Consider the following 27,569-nt stretch of genomic DNA (forward strand, 5'->3'; position numbering starts at 1 on the left):
GTGGTCATTTGATGGAACTGCCTCACCAGACCCTGAGCTATCCTTCTCTGGTTTCAAATGTGAGAAAAAAATAACCAAACCTTTAATTTGATTAATAAGCCATTGTTGGGTAGATTTTTCTATTACTTAGAGCCGAATTTGTTCCTAAATGATTAGCTCACCATGTAGTTACTTGTCATTATTTTCTTACCACTTTATAATCTTATTCTGGTAAAACTGTCTTTTTAAAATTGAATTCTTTATTTCCAACCATTGAAAAAAGGTACTTTATCATTTGTGTATCTTAAAAAGGATCCCCTCTTGAGGTGGCCTCCTTGCTAGTTTGCACCGATAGAAACCAGTGTCTAGCAGTGCTGGGCAAAGACACTTCTTCCACAGACCTTCCAGCACCTGCGCACCTGTGCTTCCTCGCCTCTTCCTCATAACTCGGTCCCTCTGATCTCAGGACAGTGGTCTGTGTGCTGTTCCATGTGTAGTTTTAGCCTCTTCAGTCCTTGGTGTCTTTGCTCATGATACTTGTTCCACACAGATGTTCTTTTTTTTTTTTTTTAATTCTCAGAGTTCCAGACTTAAAATAGGCCAGAGAAGTCACCTTATCTACCTTTGTTCAGTCCGCAGATTTCTTGAAAACTTGCCTATGTTTTCTTTTTGGTCCCATGTGTGTCCTTTCTTCCCTAGAGGTTTTTAAACTCTGTGAGGTTTCCAAGCCACTGTTTTGGAATCCCTAATATTGTCTCCTATAAGGCCATTCATGACAGTGTCAGTCGTCCCTAAAGGGATATTTACACTGTGCCAGGCCCCATGCTGACTGCTGGGGACACAATGGGAAGCACATATTGATTATTCCTGGTGTCATGCAGCATGCTGAGTAGTAGAAGCTTATGGATAATAATTATGTAGTTGCACATAGGCATACGTGAAACAAAGGGCCTGGACCTAAACTGGGAGTAGCATTGAAAACTTCCCCACAGAATGAATGGTTTATCTGAAGGATAAGAAATAGGAGGTGGGTGGACAGTATTCTAGGCAGCAGTAGTAGGTGCAAAGGCCCTGTGTCAGGAAGGAGCATAGCTATTTCAAGAAACTGAGAAAATAATATGGTCAGAGTTAGAGAATAAGGAAAGGATTATAGGGAATAAAGTTGAAAGGGGCCACATGGATATGAAATGGACCTGTTTATGTCAATCAATTCCTGTAATTCTGATATTGGTGACAATATCTATTTTGAGCTAATGAACATGCACTACTCATGCTCAAATATGTAGTTGAATATCTCTTTCAGTGGAGGTAATTTGATTCCCTATGACCTGATTTCTCTAAACTATGTGCTGTTTTGCTCTTAATAAATATTTGACAGCTAGCAAAATAATGAAGGATAGCAATATGGAAGCAACAGCTTTTCTTGAGCTGTTGGGATCTTTGGGAACAGTCTTTGTTTTTAAATATAACATTTTGTTAGAGGTTTCGAATAAATAATAATGAATATATTATTTGCCGTTTCCCTTCAGGGGAACATATTGAGTTGCTTAATTCAAAACATCTAAGACTGTCTCCTCTTATCTTAGGACACTACATTCCTCATTTAGAAGAACATAAAAATCCAGGGCTGCTCTGACCTCTATATAAAAATATTTCACTGATTTAGGTACATTGCCTATCTGTTAAAAATAATGGAGAAAAAAATCTGAAACATTAAAAGATAGCTTTATAATCTTACTGTACTTGGATGATAAAATTTTAAAGAGTGGGAGAAATAAGCTTTACTTTGGGACCTAGTTGAAATCAAATTTCTATGGGCCTTGTTTCTTATTTTCTATTAATTATATATAAACAATATATATAATTAATAGATATAATAAATGCATTTATTTTTCTGTTGAAAAGTTGTATACTTTTCATTGTGGTAAGATCTTGGTATTTAAATAATGGTGTTTAAATAATTTTTAATTAAATATTAATTAATATTTAATTAAATATTAAATGTGGTATTTAAATGTAGTTAATCTAAAGATCAAATTTAAATTCTCCCCAAATAGAAACTTTGACACCCAAGATAACCATGCCCAACCGTCTTTTTCCTTCCCTTTTGCTCTTTCTTTCTTCTTTTTCTAAAAAAATGTCTCTCACTTCATCCTGTGGATTCTTGCTCATATAGTTATGTTTAATCTGTGCTCGTTTTTTACCTGCTGAATAATTATCCCATTTTGCCTCCTTTCTTCTCTGAAGAAACAAAGGATAAGCGATTAAGTAGCTAGTTACTTACCAATGGGTCCAATGCCCCTTTCTGCTCTGTGGCATTGCCAAATGACCAGATGAGAACCCTGAGTTTTTTTACACATATTCTAGGATGAATCCAGTTTGGAAAGGAATGAGGCATCCCGTTCCATCACTTTCTTGGGTCTGCAGGAAGGAGGAGAAAGGCTGACCGCTTAGCCTCTGCCCAGTGCTTTCCTGAAGCTTTCCACATAATCTGTTCTGAGAATCAGAATTTCCGGGGATTATAGCAGATGAATACTATGTGTGCTTTGGGGAGAAAGCAATACATATTGAATTGATTTTCAAATTCAGGCTCTGTGTTTTCAGAAATGGCCTTTGTCTTATATTTTAAATAGTTCATCTCTTTTAGTCCCTTGGCTTTAGGGGCCTCAAACTTCTTTTCTGAAAAGTTAACCATTTCTTGCTCTGTGTGTTTCAACATGGTTGTGTCTACTGCTTTCAAAATGAGTTATGTTAATTTTTTAATCTCTTGCCTCCACTTACTTTTCATGGAGGGCAGCCTAGGGGACTTGAGGTATAAAGTATATAAACTGCCTTGATAAGGATGTCAGCCAAAACAGAGATCTGCTCTACCCACATTCCAGCATATTCTCTGCAGGGGCTACTGTGTCTTTATATTACATTTTCATTGCTAGATGCCATATGCTCCCGGCACAGTTTTTGAAGCTGTAAACCACTGTAAAGGCCAAGGTTGCTCTGATTGTCAGGATTACAGTGACACTGAGGGCTTCCTCAACACAGCCTGTGTGTACACTGTTGGCTGTCCTTGGGAGCTCTCTCTGTTCCTGCTGGTGGGATGTTATAGACAGATCTTATCAATGCATGTTTTTACTTGCTAATCAAGTGTGTCTGCTCATTGATGAGACAAAGAAAGTTCCTGTTCTTCTTTAGGGTCCAGGCAGGATTTCTTCCTGCTGGCATACAATTGCAGATGATCTCGTGGATCAATTGTTATGAATTCTTCTTACCCTATTTTTTACTTTATATAGCAAGGTGGGGATTTGGGCCACTGAACTGGGAATGTATAATATCCCTTTATTAAATAGCATGACTATATGACCTTCAGATGTCTTTTTACCTTTCAGTATGTAGAGTAAACAGGATACCACTATTTTACTCTAATGATTCTTAAGAGCAGCCCTGCCATTTGGTTTTTACATGATCACAAAAGTTTGTACCTGGGCTTCCCTGGTGGCACAGTGGTTGAGAGTCCGCCTGCCAATGCAGGGGACATGGGTTCGTGCCCCGGTCTGGGAAGATCCCACATGCCACGGAGCGGCTGGGCCCGTGAGCCATGGCCTCTGAGCCTGTGCGTCCAGAGCCTGTGCTCCGCAACGGGAGAGGCCACAACAGTGAGAGGCCTGCGTACCGCAAAAAAAAAAAAAAAGAAAAAAAAAAGTTTGTACCTTAGTTTTAATCCGTACTAGTCTTATATCAATATCTTTACTTATGACTTGACTTTTTTTCTTAAACAGGAAGGTTTAGTATACTAATATTTTTGGCATATTCAACTCTACTAGAGAGTTAAGGCTTAGATTATCTTTCCCTTTTCCATATATTTCAAGGAGAAATAAATAGGAATAAAAATGAGTTTTTTTAACAAAGGCTCCCCATCAGTAGTGTAAGGAATTTTTCATAAGTACTGAATAAATCTGAGAGATGACAGGGACTTACTGCTGTGGAAGATCAACCAAAATAAATTTTTATCGTTCATAGATGAATGTGTATTTTGGACAACTGTCAGCATTAAATGGGATTATTTTTTTAAGAAGAAGAGTTTGAAATGGAGCTCAAACAAAAGTATTGTTTTTTCCTAACAGGTGTTATTAATTTAAAAAATGAGTACACGCACTTATTCTAGAAATTTAAGTTAGCCTCGTCCTTCTAAATTTATATGTCTCAGTTCTTGGCAACTTATTTCTTTCCAATTTGCAGCAAAATCAACTGAAGAGATTAATGGCATTTCTAATTGGTTAGGTATCTTTTTCATTTTCCCCAACTTTACCTCTTACTCTATTCTTGCCCTCTTCTTGAATTTGGCTTAGACTTCAGAATGTCTCCAGATTTTCATTTGTTAATTCCTCTGATATAAAAACTAGAGCATGAAAAATAAGAGGCATGCTTCTGTTACCCCAGGTGATGGGCGTTTATTGTAAGAAAGCATGGGGTAGTCGGGAAGTCTCAGGAACCTGTCCCGTGGCCACCAGGTCATTCCCAACCCCCTGTTTCCTGGCGTGGAATGAGCAGTGGCCTCCGAGGGCACTGAAATGGCAGCTCATCATTGCTCCACATGAAGGAGCAGCCCCAGGGTCGGATCCTCTTTTCCTCTCAGGACTGGTTGTCTTCATGTTGCTTTTGGCAAGAGCACCCACCAGTGTTTGACCCAGTCAGTGTTAACCACAGCAGCATGGTGGACGGCATTTCTTAGCATCTCAGCAATTGTCTGGCACTTAGATTTGTCTGAAGGCACAAACTTAAAAACAATAGCCTACCCAGATGCAATCATGGGAAACACTGAGATTCCAAAGAGATCTTGGGATCTTCATGAACCACATGTGTTAACCGAAAAATGAAGGAATTGAAATGAGAGCTCAGACACTTTCACCTGATTTTGGCAGTGTATTTTCATAGCCTTTTTCATATGACTTCACAGCTGCCTCAATGACTTCAAAACTCAGAACTGCCTGCTAATGGCAATATTAAGCCAGTTCTTACCTAGGATTATTTATAAGAAAAATTGTATATCTGTTGCTCTTTGAGAAGAATTTTAATTTCCTGAGGATTAAAATTTAGTCAATCATATACTTCGTGACAGAAAAGATTTTTTAAATTAAAATTTACAAATACGTACTGAGTACCTGTTATGTGCAAAACATTTTGGTAGGCTTTGCAGGGGTACAAAGTTCATTTGTTCCAAAGATCTTTATTAAGCCATACATTGGCTTGGGCTAGGTCCCTGGGATATAATGCCAAATGGTGAGTAAATGTAGATTTTCCTTAAAGGAGCTTACTAGTGCAGTTGAGGAGAAAGATATTCAAGTAGAAAATTACAAAGCAAGAGCTCTAAGAGGGGCACATTATAAAGCTATGGGCAGTCAGGGGAGACTTTCTGGAGGAAGTGCTGTGGGAACTGGGGCCAAATGATAAGTAGGAATTTGCCAAATAAAGCATATTGTTGGTGGCTGGGGCAAAGATTTCAGGTAGAGGATACCTCATGAGCAAATAGAAAGAAGAGGTTGCAAATGTTTATCATATTTGGCTAAGGTCAGAGTGACCTGTTCCATAGGCTGATTTGCTGGGGAGTGTGCATGCTGTGTGCGTGCTGAAGAGTTTGGACTTTATTCCATGGGGTCCCACTTCCCTGGTTCTCTCTCTCTCTTTATCTTTCAGACTTTCTTGCCTCTAACTCACCATTAAATATTGCAATTTCTCAGGGTTCAGCCCTAGATTCTTTTTTTTCTCATGCTTCTTCCTTTTCTCCCTTGTCAGATATATCCATATCCACAAGTTTACCACCTATATAAGCTCAATGATTCTTAAGTCAATTCTGAGCTGAGGATCTTGCATCCCTGTTACTACGGTCATGCTTACCGCCTCATCTCCCTCAGGGCCATGCTCCCTGCTTGCTGCACTTGCCGTTCCTGACGCCTTTTTTTGTTTTGTTTTGTTTTGTTTTGTTTGCGGTACGCGGGCCTCTCACTGCTGTGGCCTCTCCCGTAGCGGAGCACAGGCTCCGGACGCGCATGCTCAGCGGCCATGGCTTACGGGCCCAGCTGCTCCGTGGCATGTGGGATCCTCCCGGAACGGGGTACGAACCCATGTCCCCTGCATCGGCAGGCGGACTCTCAACCAGTGCGCCACCAGGGAAGCCCCCTGACTCCTCTTAATCCTTAGAATCTGCCAAGTTTCTTCTTGCCCCACGGACTTTGCATGGCTTCGGTTCCCTTAGCTTGAAATGATCTTACCCTCTCTTTGCCTAGCTACTGCCCACTCCTTCTTCAGGTCTTGGCCTGAATATCACTTTTTCATGCATATCTTTCAGGTATCTCCTAACTTTGTGACAATTGTTTTTAATACTGCTTTCCCCACTATGCTTGAGCTCTCTGAGGGCAACAGCCAACTCTATGACAGCCTTATATATATATATGATTTTTTTTTTTAAAGGGAATTTTATTTTTATTTATTTATTTTTGGCTGCATTGGATCTTCGTTGCTGTGAGCGGGCTTTCTTTAGTTGAGGTGAGTGGGGGCTACTCTTCGTTGCGGTGCGCGGGCTTCTCATTGCGGCGGCTTCTCTTGTTGCAGAGCAGGGGCTCTAGGTACGCGGGCTTCAGTAGTTGCGGCACGCGGGCTCAGTAGTTGTGGCTCACGGGCTCTAGAGCACAGGCTCTGTAGTTGTGGCGCACAGGCTTAGTTGCTCTGTGGCATGTGGCATCTTCCCAGACTAGGGCTCGAACCCGTGTCCCCTGCATTGGCAGGCGGGTTCTTAACCACTGTGCTGCCAGGGAAGCCCAATGACAGCATTATACTAAAACGCTTAGCAAAGGATTATGCTTTGCATGGGGTCTTAATAAACACAATGAGCTGCTTGAGTTAGGACAACAAGGAGCCATTGAAGAATTTTAGAAGAATGACCTGATGTGACTGGCTATTAGAAAGTTTATTCCCCTAGCAGTATGGAGAAAGAGTTGGAGAAGGTCTTTGGCTAGAACAAGAGATATAAGTAGGGGGATATTACCACTAGAAACTTACAGCTTCATGGCACACATATGATTAAAAAACACAATTCAAGTATTCCCTGGTCCAGGGGCCCAGTGATATTCTCAGGACCCTTTTCATCTCTTGGCATGGTTTACTCCATGTGGGCCCCATTTTCCCACAGTCTTTCTCTTCATGAACAGTAGCAGCTTCACCCTACACCTGCCCAGTGGAAAAGAGGGCTCACTTTATGGTTATGTGAACGGATGTCTAGATTGGCCCTGACTGACTCTGATTAGGTCATGTGCCCATCTCTGAAGTAGTCACTGTTGCCAGAGGGATTCTGGGTGTTGATTGATCAATCTGGATAACAACTATGTGAAGCTGAGGCAGTCATGTACTGGTAAGCTGGCTATAAAAATAATATTTTCTTAAAAAGGCCTTATTTGTAGCATTTGCCAGTTTCTTTGGTATACTCCCACCATGGCTGATATCAAGATGCCTGGCTAGCAGAGTTCCTGAATGTTTAACAATCACCTCTTGCAAGCCAGTTCCAGCAGCTCCACTATACCATCACTGAGCTGAAAGTAGAGCTGCCAGAATCACAAAGACTAATGGTGAGGGAGGGAGTGGGTCTCTAAAAGACAATCAGAATGCTCTTAGAAGAGGGATAGGTGCCTGGTTGCCAGTCCAACAAATAAGCCTGCACTCTCCTGCGTAACTTATACTTTGGTGTTGTGATCTCATTTTACTTAGGAATTTTTTTTAAAGTTCTTATATTATTTCCTTGAATAACATTTTTAAGTACCTTATAATATTCCATTTTGTGAAAGTACTATAGTTTACCATTCTTTTGTTGTTGTATATTTAGGTTGATAGAATTATACATAATGCTTTGCTGGATAAGTCTATGCCTAAAGCTATTTTCCACATTTATGACAGATTTATTGAGATGGTTTGCCTAAGGGAAATTACTGAGTCAAAGGAATGGACCTTTTAATGCTTTTGATAAATACTTTCCAACAGGTGTACAAAATAGTTTTACCAATTTATATCACTCCTGTCATTGTAAGAGAGCAACTATTTCATTCCACTATCATTACACATAATTAGAAAAATAATCGATAGAGAATTGACACATCATTTTAATTTTCATTTGTTTGAATTACTGAAAATGTTTAAATGTCTATATTTTTATAAGGTGTACTTCTTATATTGAACTTTCTTACAATTTCCTACTTCTGTGTGTGTTGATCTTACTATACTATTTTCATAGGTATTTAACTTATTATAATTAATTTAATTTATATATGACATATCACAGTTAGTAGTGGAAATTCTAGCACATAGCATAACTTGGTAAATGTTGAAGGGAGTGTTGTATATGTAACTCTCTACTTCTGTATGATTTGGGGTGACATTAGCTGCTGTAATAGATGAAGAATCACAGTGAGTTAACAGACTAAAAGTTTATTTCTTGCTCATGTCAAAGTTACATGTGGGCATTCCTAGTTGGGCACCTTCCATGTGGTCATTCAGAGACAAAGCCTCCTTCTGTCCCATGGCTCTGCTCTCCTCTTTAGGTCTTTGTCATCATTTCCATTCAGTGAGAGGCTGGCGTAAGAGAATGGATGACAGCATATGGGAAATTTTTATGGATTAGGTCTGGAGGTGCAACACTGCATGTGCTTACATCTCATTGACTAAAACTCAATCCCATGGACACAACTAATTGCAAGGGAGAAAAGAAAAAGGATTTGGTGAACATCTAGCCAGTCTTTGCCAAAATTTCTATAACCTGAAATAGAGAAATCTTTATATTCTATTTACTGCTGTTACAACATGTATATCTGGGAATAAATCACCCATGTTACTTGGATTGTTTAAAGATTTAAATATGGAGTGGAAAATTTAAAATATTGATAAGAGATATGTAGCTTTTTAGTAGATCAGAGTGGTGGGAAATGACATTGAATGGTCATTGCATGGCCTCCAGTTTAGACACTGAAGAGAAGAGTTTGGAAGTTGTCAGATAGAGTGACTTTGACACATATTATAAACAAGTCTTGGATGGGCAACATTTACTCCATGTATAAGAAAATTAGATGTAAAACAAACTGTATAAGGAATTTGTAATTAGCTCAACTAAGTTTGATGACTTACTAGAATGATATTTTTAATAGACTATTTTAGCTCATTTTTTAATTTCTACCTACACAGGTAATTAAAGTATACAGTGAAGATGAAACCAGCAGGGCTTTAGAGGTACCCAGTGACATAACTGCCCGAGATGTTTGCCAGCTGTTGATCCTGAAGAATCATTACATTGATGACCACAGCTGGACCCTTTTTGAGCACCTGCCTCACATAGGTCTAGGTAAGGATACAAAATCATAGTCATATCATTGCTTTTCTGTCCCTTATAGTTTGATCATATGGCAAAGGTTTTCTTCACTTGTAGAAAAATAGAGGACAATTATGAATAGTCCTTTTCTTTGTTTTTTATTTTTGGGTTGGTAGTTGAGAGAAAAATAAAGTAGCACAAAATGGAAATAAGAATAGAAATATTAAAAATTTACCACCCTTCATGGTTTAAATAATGATGTGTGGAAATTTGGGAGCTAAACCATAGAGTCTAAACTGATGGGAAGATACATCTCATAATAACCTTTAGTAGCACAATTAACATTTTTTGAGAGGTCAGTAAAATATGCTGTTATTTGGACTACTTTTTTTAAAAAATAAATTTATTTATTTATTTATGGCTGTGTTGGGTCTTCGTTTCTGTGCGAGGGCTTTCTCTAGTTGTGGCAAGCAGGGGCCACTCTTCATCGCGGTGCACGGGCCTCTCACTGTCGCGGCGTCTCTTGTTGCAGAGCACAGGCTCCAGGCGTGCAGGCTCAGTAGTTGTAGCTCATGGGCCTAGCCGCTCCGCGGCATGTGGGATCTTCCCGGACCAGGGCTCGAACCCGTGTCCCCTGCATTGGCAGGCAGATTCTCAACCACTGCGCCACCAGGGAAGCCCTGGACTACTTTTTGAATTGATTGTAGTGCACACATGGGAAATATCCACAGTGGTAGTTCTCTTTATGGGACTGTACACCCTAAATTTTTCTTGAAGGATGAGTAATCCTTCACATTTTAAAGTCATAAACATAAAAAATAATCGTATTTATTTGCAGTTGGAAATATCTCTCTGTATTGTGAACTGTAGAGGCTTTTCCCCTCATATCTTTTAATAAGTTATAAAGAATTTTCATTCTTCTGCTAGCGTGGGACAGAATTTGGCGACAATTTTGTCTCCCCTTTCTTATTTTTACAAATACTGCTGTTAAAAAACATGTCCCCATAATAGGTAGATGAGAAAGGAAGGAGTTTGTTATGGCAGTGCCATTTGATTCTTTGAATTTTGTATTAGTTTCCCTTGGCTGCTGTAACAAATTAGCATAATCTCAGTGGCTTAAAACAACCAAAGTTTATTCCGTTACATTTCTGGAGGCCAGAAGTCTGAAATCAGTATCAATGGATTAAAATCAAGGTATCTTCAGGGATGAGCTTCCTCTGCAGGTTCAAGGAGAGAATCTATTTCCTGCCTCTTCTAGCTTCTTGTGGCTGCTGGCATGCCTTGGCTATGGCTGCATCACTCTAATCTCTACCTCCATGGTCACACTGTGTTCTCTTCTGTCTGTGTGCAGTCTCCCTCTACCTCTCTCTTAGAAGATAGTAGCATTTAGGCTTTATCCAGAATAATCCAGGATAATCACTTCATTTCAAGATCCCTAAATCAATGACACCTGCAAAGTTTTGTTTTGTTTTTATTTTTTTACCATGTAAGGTAACAGTCACAGGTTTCAGGGATTAAGATGTAGATATCTTTAGGGGGCTATTATTTAGCCTACCATCATCTCCTTTGCATTGTAAGTCAAACAACTTTTAGTAATAAACAACTTATTCAAAATTATTTTAAATAAGTTGTCAATGACAGGACAATTTGTCCCTTCAATTTGTTTAAAGAATTGAGAATTTTATACCTAGGCATGAGAGTCATTCACTTTCTTGCATAGCTAGCTACCAATATATAAAAATTTTCCTTCGTTTGATACATAGAGGGTTTACACCTCAGAGCAGCGTACCAAAGTAAGGTTCAGTTCGGTTGAGAAGTTTGCCTTTGTCTTATGAAATGCAATAAAGATGATGTTGGCAGAAAAGGTATGTTCTTAGGAGGATCCGTTTTTAAAAGATTCTGGAAAATGGTTCATTTAAAGTCCCTTGCATTCCCTGAACCATTCAGGAAGTGTCTATAGTACTTCCAATTTGAAGACTGCTGTCCAAGGATATGTCAGGACCTGAGGAAGAGGACAGAGGGAAGCCTGTGGAAAAGAAGTTTGGATAGTTCGACAGTCTCCACAGGGATTCTGAACCTCAACCCACCCTCCCACCCCCTGTTTGATAGTTGATGAGCTACAACATGTCAGCTGATCTCCACAGCTGAGCATGTGCCTTCCAAGAAAACTTGAATTCTGAAGGTATGCTATACTGGTCTGTGTGACTTGCTGTCTCACCCTCGTAGGGCAGAGAAAGTTCAACATATATTTTCTTCATTGCCATTTGTGACTAATTTAACTTCTGTTCATGATCATTGCTCTCAGAAATATGGTGTTAACTCTCATCAGATACCTGCCGTAATTCCAAACTATTTTGTTTGCTTATGCTTCTAGAAATATAGCTCTCAATTAGTATAATATATAATTACAGTATTCTATACTCTTAAATTTTTCTTTTAGAGAGAGTTTAAAAGTCATTAAACATCTCTTGCAGTTATAGTCACTACAATTTATCCCTAACAAAGAGCTTGAAGTTCAGTAATAAAATCTACTTTATAAATCAAGAAGCAGTGTTCACAAGAGACCACGGCAAGTCATGTGAGGAATAAAAAGATTTGTGCAAGTCTTTTAATGTAGAAGCTTAAAATGGGACGTTGAGAATTAATTTGAGCTACATGCTAAATTTAAACTTTTAGGCATTGAATAGAAATATATTTCTCCATTACTGTATTTTCTGGAAATTGCTGAAATAAAATCAAAGATGTGAGAATATTGTCTCATGGCTTCATTAACCATTCATTAGACCAAAGCTTATGAGAAAGAAATTTAGTTCCAGAGCTTTTTTTGTGTTCATTTTTTTCTCTTTGTTTTTACTCAGATAAAAACTTTATACAGTAGAAAAATTGCAGACACTAATGCTACCCAAATACTAATGTATATTAGATTTGCCACCTTCCATTCCTTTTTAAAAAAAATCTGCTGCTTTATTTCTGTAAGGATACACTGAGATGTTAGATGATAAGAGTTAATGAATATCCAACTAAACTCTTGAGAAACAGTTTTTATTCCTTTTCTTTCTTCTACTTCTTTAACAATATAACAAGAGAATAACAACTCTTAAGATGCTGTGGTCTTCCTCAGCATCAAATGTAAAACCAGTGTGTCTCTGAATTTTATTTGTGGGTGTGTAGCTTATAAATACTCTTGTAGGAGCTATTCAACCTAAGAGTAGTATTCAGGAACATCTTTGCTATTTGCATATTAAAATGAACTAAAAGAACTAGAGTGGGGTGTTTCTGCCCCTTAAATATGCTGTGCAGCTGCCGATGCCCTTTGTCAATAGAATGAAGCACTGACATATTCAACTGCAAATCTTCTTTTAGTGGTGATGACGTAAAGAACCAAAGGACAAATCATTTCCAAAACTTTGGTGACCAGCTAGTGAGCTCTGCATGTTGTTCAGGAGACATTCTTGACCTCTCTTTGATTAAAATGATGAGTTTTCAATGAATAGAATTCTAAAAGTGAAGAGGTGGTCTATTATTTTAAAAGAATATTTTTAATACAAAAATAATTCAGCTCACTGTAAATAACAGAAATAAAGATGTCAGGAATTAAACAATACTATCCATTATTTCACAATGCTGAGATAACTTTCTTTAGTTTCTCTATTTTAACATAATCTCTAGCCTATGAGTTCACTTGTGTAGATTACCTTCTTTTATATATGTGTGCATCTTTAAAAATACTGATTATTTTTAGTTTTTTTTTTTTTTTTCCTTTCCACCTTACAGATTCCACAAAAGCTAGGAACTAACTCCCCCTGCCTTTCCCTGTTGCTTTCCTCCAATAGTTCAACAAATATCTGTTGACTATTTTGCACCAAGCCTGTTTTGTGTGTGGATCCCGGGGGTACAGTATGAACACAATAGACAAAAAGCAATGCCCTCATGAGTTTGCATTCTAGTGGGAAGAGAAAGACAAGAGATACATGACTAAAATGTGCAATCTTTTAGGTGGTGATTAGCACTGGGGAGAAAAGGAAGGCCGGGAAAGGGATAGGGAGTCCAGGGCTGGTTGGGAGATGCACTTTAAGTAGATCAGGGAAGGTGTCCCTGACAGTGTGATGTTTGAGTAGAGGTCTGAAGCAGACAGGGCAGGTCTTGTACTTAAATAGAAGATTGTTCTAGAAGGAGGGAACAGCAAGCGGGAAGGCCTGGACATGGCAATGTGCTTGTGTTCAGGAAACAGGACTTAGGGAGTCAGTAAGGTGGAAAGTAATGGAAAGGGACTGCACAGAGCTACCGCAGAGCCAGCTCATGCAGGGTCTCCCAGGCCATGGAGGGGACTGGACTTTTACACTGAGTGAGGGAAAAAGTAACTGTAGGTCTCTTCGTCAGAGAGCAGTATGGTCTGACTTAGCTTTAAAGTCTACTACTAAGAAGACCCGAACGCAAGTTTTGACCATTTGGAGGCTAAGCAACTTCCTTTTGCTTTTACATCAAATTATCTGTGGCTTCCGCGCTTGATCCTTGCCCATCTCTCATTTCTGCCAGTCGCGCATGCCACATTGTACCATCTTCATGTCATGGTCTGCACATGTACAAGGCTTAGTGTTTGTGAGATCCTGAAGCCTTGTAGGCAAGAATATTGTGACTTAGGAGATAGATGAGAGTGGGGAGTTTTCTGCCTCTAGTTCACTTTAATATCCCAGATAAGCTTAGGAAAGTTTCAGAGACATGTTATGTGGTTAATAGATGTGCTACTGTTGTGTGTGATCCATTAAAACACACCACAAATTACTAAAGTCAGAAGGGGGAGCACATGACATTCAAAATATGGTTATGGAATTCAAAGTCTGTTTTCAGAATGACACTTTGTGTGGCAAAAAACCCTCCAATTTTATTGGTATTTTTAATATGAATGCATATGTATGATAGCTACTATTAACATGCATCTTATGTGTGCAGGGCCCCTACTTAGAGGTTTCACATTCATCTTGATAGACACTCTCAATATTTAGCCTCATAGCAACCCCGCAATGTACATTTATTTCATCTCCATTTTACACATAAGAATACAAAGAATCGGTGATAAAAAGTACCTGGCCCAGAGTCAGCCTTGCACAAATCTAGGTACCTGTCAGATTCTCAAGTGTATGCATTTTCTGTGGAAGAAAGTTTGTTATTTCCTCACTTCATTAGGTCAGGCCAGTGTTTTCGGGATTCTGTGGTTGGTTTGTCTCTCTCACTTTCCGTCTGCATCTCTCACGCATGCTATAAATACAAATTTAAATTCTGAAACCTCAAGAACATTTTCAGACAAACCTAGGTAGTACTGAAATTATTGGAATCAAACTGAGCCAGCCTGGTCCACTTTATAGCAGAGCCAGCTATTTATCTTGGCTGAGAAGAGGATCACTTTGGAAATGGGCTGTTGTTGAATTTATATACATTGTGAATGGTAATATGACATTTGGAGCTTTGAATATGATATCAATATTTCATATCCTCTGTCCATAGTTCTTAATATATGCTACCAAGAATTTTCATAGGTAGAGTAAATCATGGAAGGCAGCTAAATATCCTGATTTTGTTACAAATTGCTGATTTGCCTGATTTTGGGTCGTGTTATTATGAGTTTCTAGTACTACATACAGCTTTATAGACATTGGATTTAAAATACCAGTATATCACCAAATATTTCCCCTTCTCTAATGATGTAACAACCCGTTTTGTAACTGGTGTGTTTTACTTCACAGCCACTGGATGTCACTATAGTTCCCCAGATGGAGTCCCCTGCCTTTACAATTATTGTAAGAGGATGCTGGGTGGGTGGGGGGAAACTTCAGTTTTAAGTCTTCTGGAACTTAATGGGATCCATGTTTGCTTCGCTCCCATTTTGATTCCTAATTGAAGCCATGGTATGAAGCAGCGGCAATTAACACAATACCTCAAGCGCATACCTATAGATTCCTCGGGAAGTGGAATTAATTGTATTTTAGTGTCATTGCTAGGGACCGCTGAGATTTCTATTGTGAGTATCATTGTGGAGTGGCTTTAATAAGCAAAATGAATGACTGCAGGCTTTTAATGAAACCATTTTTATATGTGCAGCTATACCCACATGATCTCTTTAAGACTGAAGCAATGCACAGCAGCGGTGAGGGAACACTTCACAGCCGCCTGCTTTGAAGCTGCTCCTTCACTCTTTTCTTCTTTGCAAAAGAAACAGAAGTGTTTTTTCTGTTGTCTGGCACTGATACTGATATGTAGTTGTACTTTCTGTGCCGTTTGGAACCTACCAGCCATCAGAGTTGTGACCACCCTCGTCACCAGCGGAAATAATTGTGAAACCCTTAGGACACGTGTGCTTCCTTCTCTATCGAGACTTATGTAGCCCTGATCTGAGGGTTAAGGCGACATGTGCTCTGGTAGCACACTAAGGCTGGAGATGGGAAATGTGAAGCCAGCGAAGAGTGCTCATAACTAAATCTGCCTTGTGGTCCAGCTGATTTTTCCTTTTCAGTATTCTCATAGCCTGAGTTCAGCTCTCATCATCTCTCTTCTCAGCAATTCCTTTAGCCTTACAGTTGGTCCTTCCTCTTGCCTCTGGTCATACCAAAGTTATTCATCTGAGTGCAGACCTTGATTCACCTTGCCTTAGGGTCCAAGGTCCTTTGCAGGGCTTGTAGTACCTGTGACCTGACTACCCTTCCTACCTCAAGCCTTGTGTCTTGCACCTCCCTCCTCTAAGTTTATACATTAGAGAACTGCCTGCAGTCGCCTGCATTTCTACTCCTTGGGTTCCTTGCTCATGCTGTTAAGATTCTCAGGAAGCCCTTTCTCACCCATCTTTACCTGGCTAACTGCTATGCATCTTCCAAGGCTTACTTGGAATGTTAGTTAAAAATAGCAATAAAGTATAACTGTATAATAACTGCTAGCCATTTCCTAAAAATTCCTATGAAAACAAAGATGGAACCCCTCAGCTGTTCAAGCTGACTGACAGCTAACCTAGCGCCACGGTCTGAGGAGAGGAGAGATAGAAGAGCAGTTGGAGGCATCCCACGCTCAGTCTTATGAAGTAGAGTCACCCTTTCCATTTGAGAGCACCTGCCCTCTCATATGCCTGGGTACAGACTTTGGCTGCTCAGAAGCTAGTTGTTTTTTGAGGCAATTGGCATACTTGCTGGCACTACCTTTTCTCATACATCCATTAGGAAATTACAACCTCCCCCCAACCCCACCCCCCAAAAAAAGAGTGGTGCAGGAAGCACTAGGAGTGATAGAGGTAAATTGTGTCCTGGGAGGTGAGGCTCCCACAAGTACACACTATAGGTGGGTGTGGAGAGCAAGCAAATCTGGATAAGAAACAGATCTAAGGCTGTTCAAGCAGGATTATTTACAGTATCAATTAATGAGAAAAATAAAACCTAATGCTATTATAATAGGGGAATGTTATAAATTACAGTATATTAATAGGATGTAAGTTATGCTGCTTTTAATCATGTTTTTGGAGCTTTTCCTTTGAAAACTGATGTGGACAAATGTAAGATTGTAACAGTGATTGAATAAAGTATGTATTTTTCACAGCATTCAGGAAACATTGTATATATGTTTATATGTGTACAGTGTTTTCTAAATGCTGTGAAAAATATATACACATAAACTCACATAGTCCCAAAGAAAAAAACAATAATGTAAAGTGCTTATTCCTGACTGACAGTTTTAAAGATGGACTGTGATTGTCGGCTGTGTTTTTCAAATTTTCTATAATGGAAATGTATTATTTTAGTAATCAGGGGAAAAAAAGAAATAAACACAATTTTTAAAACTTATTAAGAGATTTTTAAAGACTTAGTTCAGACAACTTCCTGAAGCCCCAAGTTAGATCAAGTACCCATCTTCTACACTGCTATAACATTTTCTGCAACTGTCTTAATAATGATCATATTATTAAAACTAGTCCATAATTCCATAAGCAATGGAACTCTCTGTATATGTACATCTTTGTAACCCAGGGTCTAGGACAAATAAATGGCTTTTGAACTAAGGTATACTAAACTGTAAGTTGTTATATCAAGTAGTTCAAAGGATGGATTACAAAGTACATAGAAGGAAGAGACTTGAAAAAGAAGCCAAAGAAATCACATGCCATGCCCAGATGGAAATTTACTCTGAGTCCTTAAAGGGTTCATTGGATAACTTAGAATTCATGGAAGCTGTTTCTAAGCTCTTCAGGTATTAACAGTCAGCTTGAGATAATATATATGCAAACATTTTGTGGAAAAATAAGGCTTTCTATGAATACAAGTTGTGATCATTGAGTCTGAGTTAATATGAGGACTGTTTCGCTCTGTTGAAGAATGATCCACAAGGCCTTTATACCCATCAGCTTTCATGTCAAGATTTTCCTATTATTGCACTTGGGAAGCTGAATCTGGCAGTGGCAATTTTCCAGGGAATCTTGCTGGTATTAAGTAGTTTTCTTAGGTTAAGGAAACTTTTAGAAATTGAGCCTTGCTTTATTCTTTGCTTCTCCAGTTTTTGTTTTGCTTGGTCAGAGGCTGTTCATTTTTATCTGAAAATAAGATTGACAAAATGTATGTAGTTTCTACCTAGCACAGAGAAGTACAAGGACCATTTGTCTCCTGGAGTTTCCTGTAACAAAGGTATACAAAGAATTGTTTTCTGGGTGAATTAGAGCTAAAAGCCACTTTTGTTTCTTCTCTTATCAAGTGATGAGAAGAGTAGGGACTCCAGTTTCTATTTGATCCTCACGCTGTACTTTCAGTAGATTCAGTGAAGAAATCCAGGTAGAAGGTCACAGGTGAACACTTTCCATTCTGGGAGGATTGAGGTTTTTTAAAAGACTTTGAAGTTAAATCAACAGTTTCAGAAGAAACTTCTCTCTTCTATTTTTTTTTTAAAAGAAAAAGTTTTGTGAAAATTAAATAGAAAACAGAATTATGTGTAGTTATCACTGTTCGGTAGTATTTCATTCTATTAACGTAAGACTTCACTGATCTATCAGAAACAAAAATAAAACTTAAAGTGATATGAAGCTTTCGTTGTTGTTTTAAGAAAGCTTTTTTCCCACTCTTTTTGAAGGCTTTTTTTCCTCCGTTTTGGTTGCTGTCTTGAAGTGACTTAAGACAGCTTCTCTCCTATTTTTGTACCTACGTAAGAGTGATATTTGATCATTGTAATAATTCACTTTACAATCCCTGAATAATTCTTCAGAAAGCTTTTTAAATAGACTTGTATCTGTTAAATTTTAGTAATACATCTTAATATAGTATTTTAGATGAATTTATAAAGTTTTAAAAGTAAGGTTTTTTAAAGAAAAATCACGTTGAATGTATTTGAATTTTACCAGGGGTCATTTCTCAAATGGTAGCTCAAAAAGCCTCTGAGTTCATTCTGGGTGACAGCTCCTAATATTGTTTTTTCAAACATTACAGCAAAAAGCCCCTAAATATAGAATTAATAATTTTTTTGATAATTAAAAAATATAAGTTACTTAGTAGAATTACTGAGTTGGTTAAAGTCTGCTTGGTTTTAGAATGGGGCTATAGAGGAAGAGTCAAGAGAAAGTTATGGGAAGCCATCTAGACAAGGGTTTTGTTTTGTTTTGTTTTTCCTTTCTTGGGTGTTGGTGATGATGTCTTATACTACGCTTAGTCCTTGGCAAAACAAAGCTGGTCTTCAGCCGCTTTTCACCTCCCTTTTAAGCATTTTTCTTTTCCTCTCAAAGTAATCCATCTAGGCATCTTATATCCTCTTGTTGAACTTTCTCCCTGTTAAGGTCTGTATTTAGTTCAATATCTGCACTTTAAAAAAACACAAATTTTGGGACTTCCCTGGTGGCGCAGTGGTTAAGAATCTGCTTGCCAACGCAGGGGACACGGGTTCGAGCCCTAGTCTGGGAAGATCCCACATGCCACGGAACAACTAAGCCCATGCGCCACAACTACAGAGCCTGTGCTCTAGAGCCCGTGAGCCACAACTACTGAAGCCTGTGTGCCTAGAGCCCGTGCTCCGCAACAGAGAGAAGCCACCACAATGAGGAGCCCGCGCACTGCAATGAGGAGTAGCCCCCACTCACTGCAACTAGAGAAAGCCTGCGTGCAGCAACGAAGACCCAATGCAGCCAAAAATAAATAAATAAATAAGCTAATTTTTAAAAAACCACAAATTTTCTGTAAGATGTGATTAGCTGATAATCAGGCCTCTTAGGGTTCTTTATTTATTTATTTTTAATTTTTATTTTATTTATCTTTTTATACAGCAGGTTCTTATTAGTTATCCATTTTATACATATTAGAGTATACATGTCGATCCCAATCTCCCAATTCATCAAACCACCACCACCCCCTGCCACTTTCCCCACCTTGGTGTCCATATATTTGTTTTCTACATCTGTGTCTCAATTTCTGCCCTGCAAACCAATTCATCTGTACCATTTTTCTAGGTTCCACATATATGCGTTAATATACGATATTTGTTTTTCTCTTTCTGACTTACTTCACTCTGTATGACAGTCTCTAGATTCATCCACGTCTCTACAAATGACCCAATTTTGTTCCTTTTTATGGCTGAGTAATATTCCATTGTATATATGTACCACACCTCCTTTATCCATTCGTCTGTCGATAGGCATTTAGGTTGCTTCCATAACCTGGCTGTTGTAAATAGTGCTGCAGTGAACATTGGGGTGCATGTGTCTTTTTGAATTATGGTTTTCTCTGGGTATATGCCCATTAGTGGGATTGTTGGCTCATATGGTAATTCTATTTTTAGTTTTTTAAGGAACCTCCATACTGTTCTCCGTAGTGGCTGTATCAATTTACATTCCCATCAACAGTGCAAGAGGGTTCCCTTTTCTCCACACCCTCTCCAGCATTTTTTGTTCGTAGATTTTCTGATGATGCCCACTCTAACTGGTGTGAGCTGATACCTCATTGTAGTTTTGATTTGCATTTCTCTAATAACTAGTGATGTTGAGCAGCTTTTCATGTGCTTTTGGCCACCTGTCTGTCTTTTTTGGGGAAACGTCTATTTAGGTCTTCTGCCCATTTTTTGGATTGGATGGTTTGTTTTTTTGATATTGAGCTGCATGAGCTGTTTATATATTTTGGAGATTAATCCTTTGTCAGTCGATTCACTTGCAGATATTTTCTCCCATTCTGAGAGTTGTCTTTTCATCTTGTTTAGTTCTTCTCTAAATGTTTCATAGAATTCACCTGTGAAGCCATCTGGTCCTGGACTTTTGTTTGTTGGAAGATTTTTAATCACAGTTTCAATTTCATTAATCGTGATTAGTCTGTTCATATTTTCTATTCCTGGTCCAGTCTTGGAACGTTCTACCTTTCTAAGAATTTGTCCATTTCTTCCAGGTTGTCCATTTTATTGGCATAGACTTTCTTGTAGTAGTCTCTTAGAATGCTTTGTATTTTTGCTGTGTCTGTTGTAACTTCTTTTTCATTTCTAATTTTATTGATTTGAGTTCTCTCCCTCTTTTTCTTGATGAGTCTGGCTAATGGTTTATCGATTTTGATTATCTTCTCAAAGAACCAGCTTTTAGTTTTATTGATCTTTGCTATTGTTTTCTTTGTTTCTATTTCATTTATTTCCTCTCTGATCTTTATGATTTCTTTCCTTCTACTACCTTTGGGTTTTGTTTGTTCTTCTTTCTCTAGTTCCTTTAGGTGTAAGGTTAGATTGTTTGAGATTTTTCTTGTTTCTTGAGGTAGGCTTGTATTGCCATAAACTTTCCTCTTAGAACTGCTTTTGTTGCACCACATAGGTTTTGGATCATCGTGTTTTCATTGTCATTTGTCTCTAGGTATTATTTGATTTCCTCTTTGATTTGTTCAGTGATCTCTTGGTTATTTAGTAAAGTACTGTCTAGCCTCTGTGTGTTTGTGTTTTTTACATTTTTTTCCCTGTAATTGATTTCTAATCTCATAGCGTTGTGGTCAGAAAAGATGCTTGATATGATTTCAGTTTTCTTAAATTTACTGAGCTTGATTTGTGACCCAAGATGTGATCTATACTGAAGAATGTTCCATGCACACTTGAGAAGAAAGTGTAATCTTCTGTTTTTGCATGGAATGTCCTAAAAATATCAATTAATCTATCTGGTCTATTGTGTCATTTAAAGCTTGTGTTTCCTTAGTAATTTTCTGTTTGGATGATCTGTCCATTGGTGTAAGTGAGGTGTTAAAATCCTCCACTATTATTGCGTTACTGTCGATTTCCTCTTTTATACCTGTTCGCAGTTGCCTTATGTATTGAGGTGCTGCCATGTTGGGTGCATATATGTTTATAATTGTTATATCTTCGTCTTGGATTGATCCCTTGATCATTATGTAGTGTCCTTCCTTGTCTCTTGTAACATTAAAAGTCTATTTTATCTGATATGAGTATTACTACTCCAGCTTTCTTTTGATTTCCATTTGCATGGAATATCTTTTTCCATCCCCTTACTTTCAGTCTGTATGTGTCCCTCGATCTGAAGTGGGTTTCTTGTAGACAGCATATATATGGGTCTTGTTTTTGTATCCATTCAGCAAGCCTGTGTCTTTTGGTTGGAGCATTTAATTCATTCACGTTTAAGGTAATTATCGATATGTATGTTCCTGTGACCATTTTCTTAATTGTTTTGGGTTTGTTTTTGTAGGTCCTTTTTTTCTCTTGTGTTTCCCACGTAGAGAAGCTCCTGTAGCATTTGTTGTAGAGCTGGTTTGGTGGTGCTGAATTCTCTTAGCTTTTGCTTGTCTGTAAAGCTTTTGATTTCTCCATCGTGTCTGAACGAGATTGTTGCTGGGTAGAGTAATCTTGGTTGTAGGTTCTTCCCTTTCATCACTTTAAATATGTCATGCCACTCCCTTCTGGGTTGCAGAGTTTCTGCTGAGAAATCAGCTGGTAACCTTATGGGAGTTCCCTTGTATGTTATTTGTCATTTTTCCCTTGCTGCTTTCAATAATTTTTCTTTGTCTTTAATTTTTGGCAGTTTGATTACTATGTGTCTTGGCATGTTTCTCCTTGGGTTTATCCTGTATGGGACTCTCTGTGCTTCCTGGACTAGGGTGGCTATTTCCTTTCCCATGTTAGGGAAGTTTTTGACTATAATCTCTTCAAATATTTTCTTGGGTCCTTTCTCTCTCTCTTCTCCTTCTGGGACCCCTGTTGTGCGAATATTAGTGTGTTTAATGTTGCCCCAGAGGTCTCTTAGGCTGTCTTTATTTCTTTTCATTCTTTTTTCTTTATTCTGTTCCGCAGCAGTGAATTCCACCATTCTGTCTTCCAGGCCACTTATCCATTCTTCTGCCTCAGTTATTCTGCGTTGATTCCTTCTAGTGTATTTTTCATTTCAGTTATTGTATTGTTCATCTCTGTTTGTTTGTTCTTTAGTTCTTCTAGGTCTTTGTTAAACATTTCTTGCATCTTCTTGATCTTTGCCTCCATTCTTTTTCCGAGGTCCCGGATCATCTTCACTATCATTTTTCTGAATTCTTTTTCTGGAAGGTTCCCTATCTCCACTTCATTTAGTTGTTTTTCTGGTGTTGTATCTTGTTCCTTCATCTGGTACATAGCCCTCTGCCTTTTCATCTTGTCTGTCTTTCTGTGAATGTGGTTTTTGTTCCACAGGCTGCAGGATTGTAGTTCTTCTTCCTTCTGCTGTCTGCCCTCTGGTGGATGAGGCTATATATAAGAGGCTTGTGCCGGTTTCCTGATGGTGGTGGGTAGAGCTGGCTGTTGCTCTGGAGGGCAGAGCTCAGTAAAATTTTAATCTGCTTGTCTGCTGATGGGTGGGGCTGGGTTCCCTCCCTTTTGTTTGTTTGGCCTGATGCGACCCAACACTGGAGCCTACCTGGGATCTTTGGTGGGGCTAATGGCGGACTCTGGGAGGGCTCACGCCAAGGAGTACTTCCCAGAACTTCTGCTGCGAGTGTCCTTGTCCCCACGGTGAGACACAGCCACCCCTGCTTCTACAGGAGACCCTCCAACACTAGCAGGTAGGTCTGGTTCACTCTCCTGTTGGGTCACTGCTCCTTCCCCTGGGTCCCGATGCGCACACTACTTTGTGTGTGCCCTCCAAGAGTGGAGTCTCTGTTTCCCCCAGTCCTGTCGAAGTCCTGCAATCAAATCCCGCTAGCCTTCAGAGTCTGATTCTCTAGGAATTCCTCCTCCTGTTGCCGGATCCCCAGGTTGGGAAGCCTGACATGGGGCTCAGAACCTTCACTCCAGTGGGTGGACTTCTGTGGTATAAGTGTTCTCCAGTCTGTGAGTCCCCCACCCAGCAGTCATGGGATTTGATTTTACTGTGATTGCGCCCCTCCTACCGTCTCATTGCAGCTTCTCCTTTGTCTTTGGATGTGGGGTATCTTTTTGGTGAGTTCCAGTGTCTTCCTGTCAATGATTGTTCAGCAGTTAGTTGTGATTCTGGTGCTCTCTCAAGAGGGAGTGAGAGCACATCCTTGTACTCTGCCATCTTGAACCAGTCTCTCTTTGGGTTATTGTAGCATTAATCCTTTAACATAATGAGACTTGGTTGGGGGATGGTATTTATGACAGAACATCTAAATGGGGATGGTGATATATAAATGTAAAAAAATTATTTAATATTTTCAAAAGCCAGATTCTATAATAAGTAAGTTGTATCTCCATTATGAGATGAGTATAAGAGGTGAAAACCTGTAGCTGCATTTGATCCTCTGGATTTTGATTTTTACATGTTTTCTGAATTTTCAATAGAAGAGTGCCAGAAATCTTCTTTGAAGGAATGGGAAATATGTCTTTTGCTTTCCCACTTACTCTGGTTTTAGCCAGCTTTATTTGAAGACATTTTTCTGCTTAAGATTACCAGGCTATTTTCCTGATGCTAGTTATTGCATTATTGAAATATTTGGTGTTATAGTTCTATGAAATTTTCTGCAAATACTGTATCCCTTATTTTTTCATTGTAGATTGGTATGCTGGGCTTTATTTGTGTGTAGCCAACAAAACCCCAACTAGACTGCTGCTTTTTTTGTGACTACACATATTACACTAGTTTTTTTGTGACACATTTGTCATAGCTGTTCAAATGCAGCTTGGTTTTTCCATTCTTTGTTTTATTTTCTTTTTTGATGTAATCCAAATTCAAATGATTCATGTTACTTTCATGTGAGGTTAAGATTGATAATAATTTGAAATATTGCCTGTTAAATTCTTTCCCCTTACACTCAAAATGTGGTGGTTTGTTTTCAATTAATTAGCAAATAGTTATCGAACACATTTCAAGATAAAAGAATTTGAGGCAATCAAATTTTGAGAACTGAGGAATGTGAAAGAGATTTGAGCTGATACAGAAAGAATGAGTAGGGTATACACAGAGGATGCCCTTCCAGTGGGAACTGTAGTGAAGGCAGAGGCAGTGCTGTGCAGAGGAAGGAGCAGAGACTTGGGGTCAGACATGTGGCAGGCATTCAAACCCTGAGACGTTTGCTCTCTGTAAAATGGAAATAGAATTTGCTCTTTAGGTTATCCTCTTAGTTTCCTAAGGCTGCTGTAACAAATTACTGCTAGCTTAAACCAATAGAAATGTCATCTTTTAACAGTTCTGGAGGTGAGAAGTCCAAAATTAATTTCACTGGGTTGAAATCGAGGTGTTGGCAGGGCCACACTCCTTCCAGGGGCTTTATGGGGAGGCTGTTCCTTTCCCCTTTCAGCTTCTGGTGGCTGCCATTATTCCTTGGCTTGTGGTCACATCACTTGAGTCTCTGCCTCTGCTCACATTGCCCTTTCCTCTTATTTCTCTGTCAGATCTCCTTCTGTCTCCTAAAAGCATACTTGTGTTTGGATTTAGGGCCAAACTTTGTAATCCTGGATAATCTCCTCATCTTAATATCTTTCAGTTAATGACATCTGCGAATGCTTTGCCGTATAAGGTAACATTTAGATTCCAGAGATTAGGACCTGATGTCTTTGGGGCCATATTCAGCTTACTTCAGATACTATAAGAATTAAATACAGTAATGACAAAGGTCTCAGATTGAGATATGCAGAGATGTAACTTCCTTTATTTCTATAACTTGAATTAATTTCTAACTCTGAGTCTCCTGACCTCTTTTTTTTTTTTTTTTTTTTTTTTTTTTAAACATCTTTATTGGGGTATAATTGCTTTACAATGGTGTGTTAGTTTCTGCTTTATAACAAAGTGAATCAGCTATACATATACATATGTTCCCATATGTCTTCCCTCTCCTGACCTCTTAATGGCAGACAGTTTAATCTTCTGTTACTGGTTTGCTTTATGGATTGTTATAGTCTTGTTGGGGTAAATAATCAATTCAGGTTATATAAATGAGTTACATACAGGTTTAAGATACACTCAGTTGAAGGTTAAGACCTAGTTTCACTCTTCCAACACTCTGATGGGGCATTTAAGTCCCAGGAAGGGTATTTGTCTAACTTCTATCCAACTCTTCTCTTCGTGTTCTAGAAACTCTTATTTCTCTCAAGCTTATTGCCTGTATCATAAAGCCCCCTAAATTCATGGTCTTCTTTTAGCCCTTTCACACTTCTTCTGGAGAACTTGGTTCTGCAGTGCTCTTTCCTCATACTTGGATGCTACAGACTCATCTTCCTCAGCATTGCACTTAGCTATTGCTTTGCCGCCATGTTAGATGCAGGGCTTCTACTTGAGGGTAGAAGCCTCCTAAGGCTACTCTTTGGTTTGAACCACACACCACCATTAAACTTACCTGGGATTTTATTAGCATCATCTGCTCATCCTGAAAGGGTCCTAGTTCCAGAAGGGGCAGGATGTAGGGTCACTGTGACCTAAACCATCCAGTTACTATCTAGCCTCCTCTCAGGCTCCACTCCACCCTTTCCTCCACTAACCCCTTAATTCCAGATCCTTTCCCAGAGGACAGAGGGTGCATCCCTGTATGAGTCAGTGGAGGATTGGCTGGCCATTATTCTCCCCAAGTGATCATATTTGTCAAAGATTGATAAAGTCTAATTTGAAGCTCAAAAGTAAAGAAAGTGCATCTCTGTCATTTTTTCCTCTCTGTATAGTTTATCTTCAGGGCAGAACATGTGCTGTTTCCTTAGTGGTAGAGATAGGTGATGGGTACAGTGAAACACAGGTTGGTAAAACAAATAAGCAGACATATTGCTTAATACCTTGCAATTTTCTCCCACTGTGGTTGCAATAAATACAGATACAGTGTGTAGCACATAGTATATTTAATAATGTGAACCTATGCTTCATAAGGTTGAAAATATCAGTTGGAGTTGTGTGAGAAGTAAACAAAAGTAAGGATAATAAAGATTGTTAGGGATGCAACTTCCCACTCGATATCTCGGTGACTGCTGGATCTCCCTGCAAACTGCTTCTCTTACAGTCTTCTTAGCTCATTAATGGCGGTAGTCCTTCCAAATGCTTAAGCCAAGAATCTTGGTGTCTTCCTTCACTGCCCCCTCTCTTTCACTCCACATCCAATTTGTCAACAAATCCTGTTGGCTCTACCTTCAGAATACATACACACAGATTCTGTCTACTTCTTACATGCTGCCACTCTCATCCAGGCCACATCATCTCCCCTTGTTAATTGCAATATTCTGCTAGATGGTCTTCCTGTTTCTACCCTTAAGCCTTTTGAAATCAGTTATCCACTCAGCATCCAGTGTGATCCAATGAAAACGTAAGTCAGCTCATAGTAGTCTTATGTTCAAAATGGATTCCTTTCCCTTATGCCCTCCTTTTTCCCTCCTCCCTGATCCATTTTTCTCTGTAGTGTTTATTGCCACCTTTTAAGATTTACATGATTTGTTGTCCCTGTCTTCCCATTAGAATTGAAGCTCCATGAGGCAATGACTTCTGTCTTGTTCACTACAAAATTCCAAGCCCCACAATGACTGTCTGACACATGGTAGGCCTTCAATAAATATTTGTCGAATGGACAGATGAATGAATATGTTAAGACTGCCAGACTATATGGATTTATCTCATAACAAGTAGGAAGTGGACAAGTTTTTGAGTGGGGGTCACATTGATACAAATGTTTTATGAGGTTTCCTGTGATATCAGGATCCAGGTTGGATTGGAAGAATGAGAAAAACAGAGGTTTGGAGATTAGTTAGGAAAGAGTGAAGGTCTAAATGGGAATGGTGATAGTGGGAATGGGTTGGGGGTTGTTGGGTGTGTGAGAGACACTCGGACAAAGAGTCTGATATCTGGGGTAACAACTGGAGGATATTGGAGTGGACA

At 39.0% G+C, this 27,569-nt stretch overlaps 1 protein-coding gene across 4 annotated transcripts in view; it reads left to right on the forward strand.

The window, feature by feature from the left end:
• Positions 1-27,569, forward strand: part of GRB14 (growth factor receptor bound protein 14) — a 121,036-nt gene that overhangs the window by 62,263 nt on the left and 31,204 nt on the right. For 3 of the 4 annotated variants that reach the window (XM_024736002.1, XM_024736001.1, XM_024736003.1), the window contains exon 2: positions 9,196-9,352. The exons of the other annotated variant lie outside the window; for it this stretch is intronic. In XM_024736002.1, the coding sequence (XP_024591770.1) occupies positions 9,196-9,352 (157 nt within the window). The remainder of the gene's footprint in view (positions 1-9,195; positions 9,353-27,569) is intronic. 4 annotated transcript variants of the gene reach the window in all.

Source organism: Neophocaena asiaeorientalis, unplaced genomic scaffold (genome assembly GCF_003031525.2).
Source record: "Neophocaena asiaeorientalis asiaeorientalis breed wild unplaced genomic scaffold, Neophocaena_asiaeorientalis_V1.1 scaffold72, whole genome shotgun sequence".
NCBI lineage: Eukaryota > Metazoa > Chordata > Mammalia > Artiodactyla > Phocoenidae > Neophocaena > Neophocaena asiaeorientalis.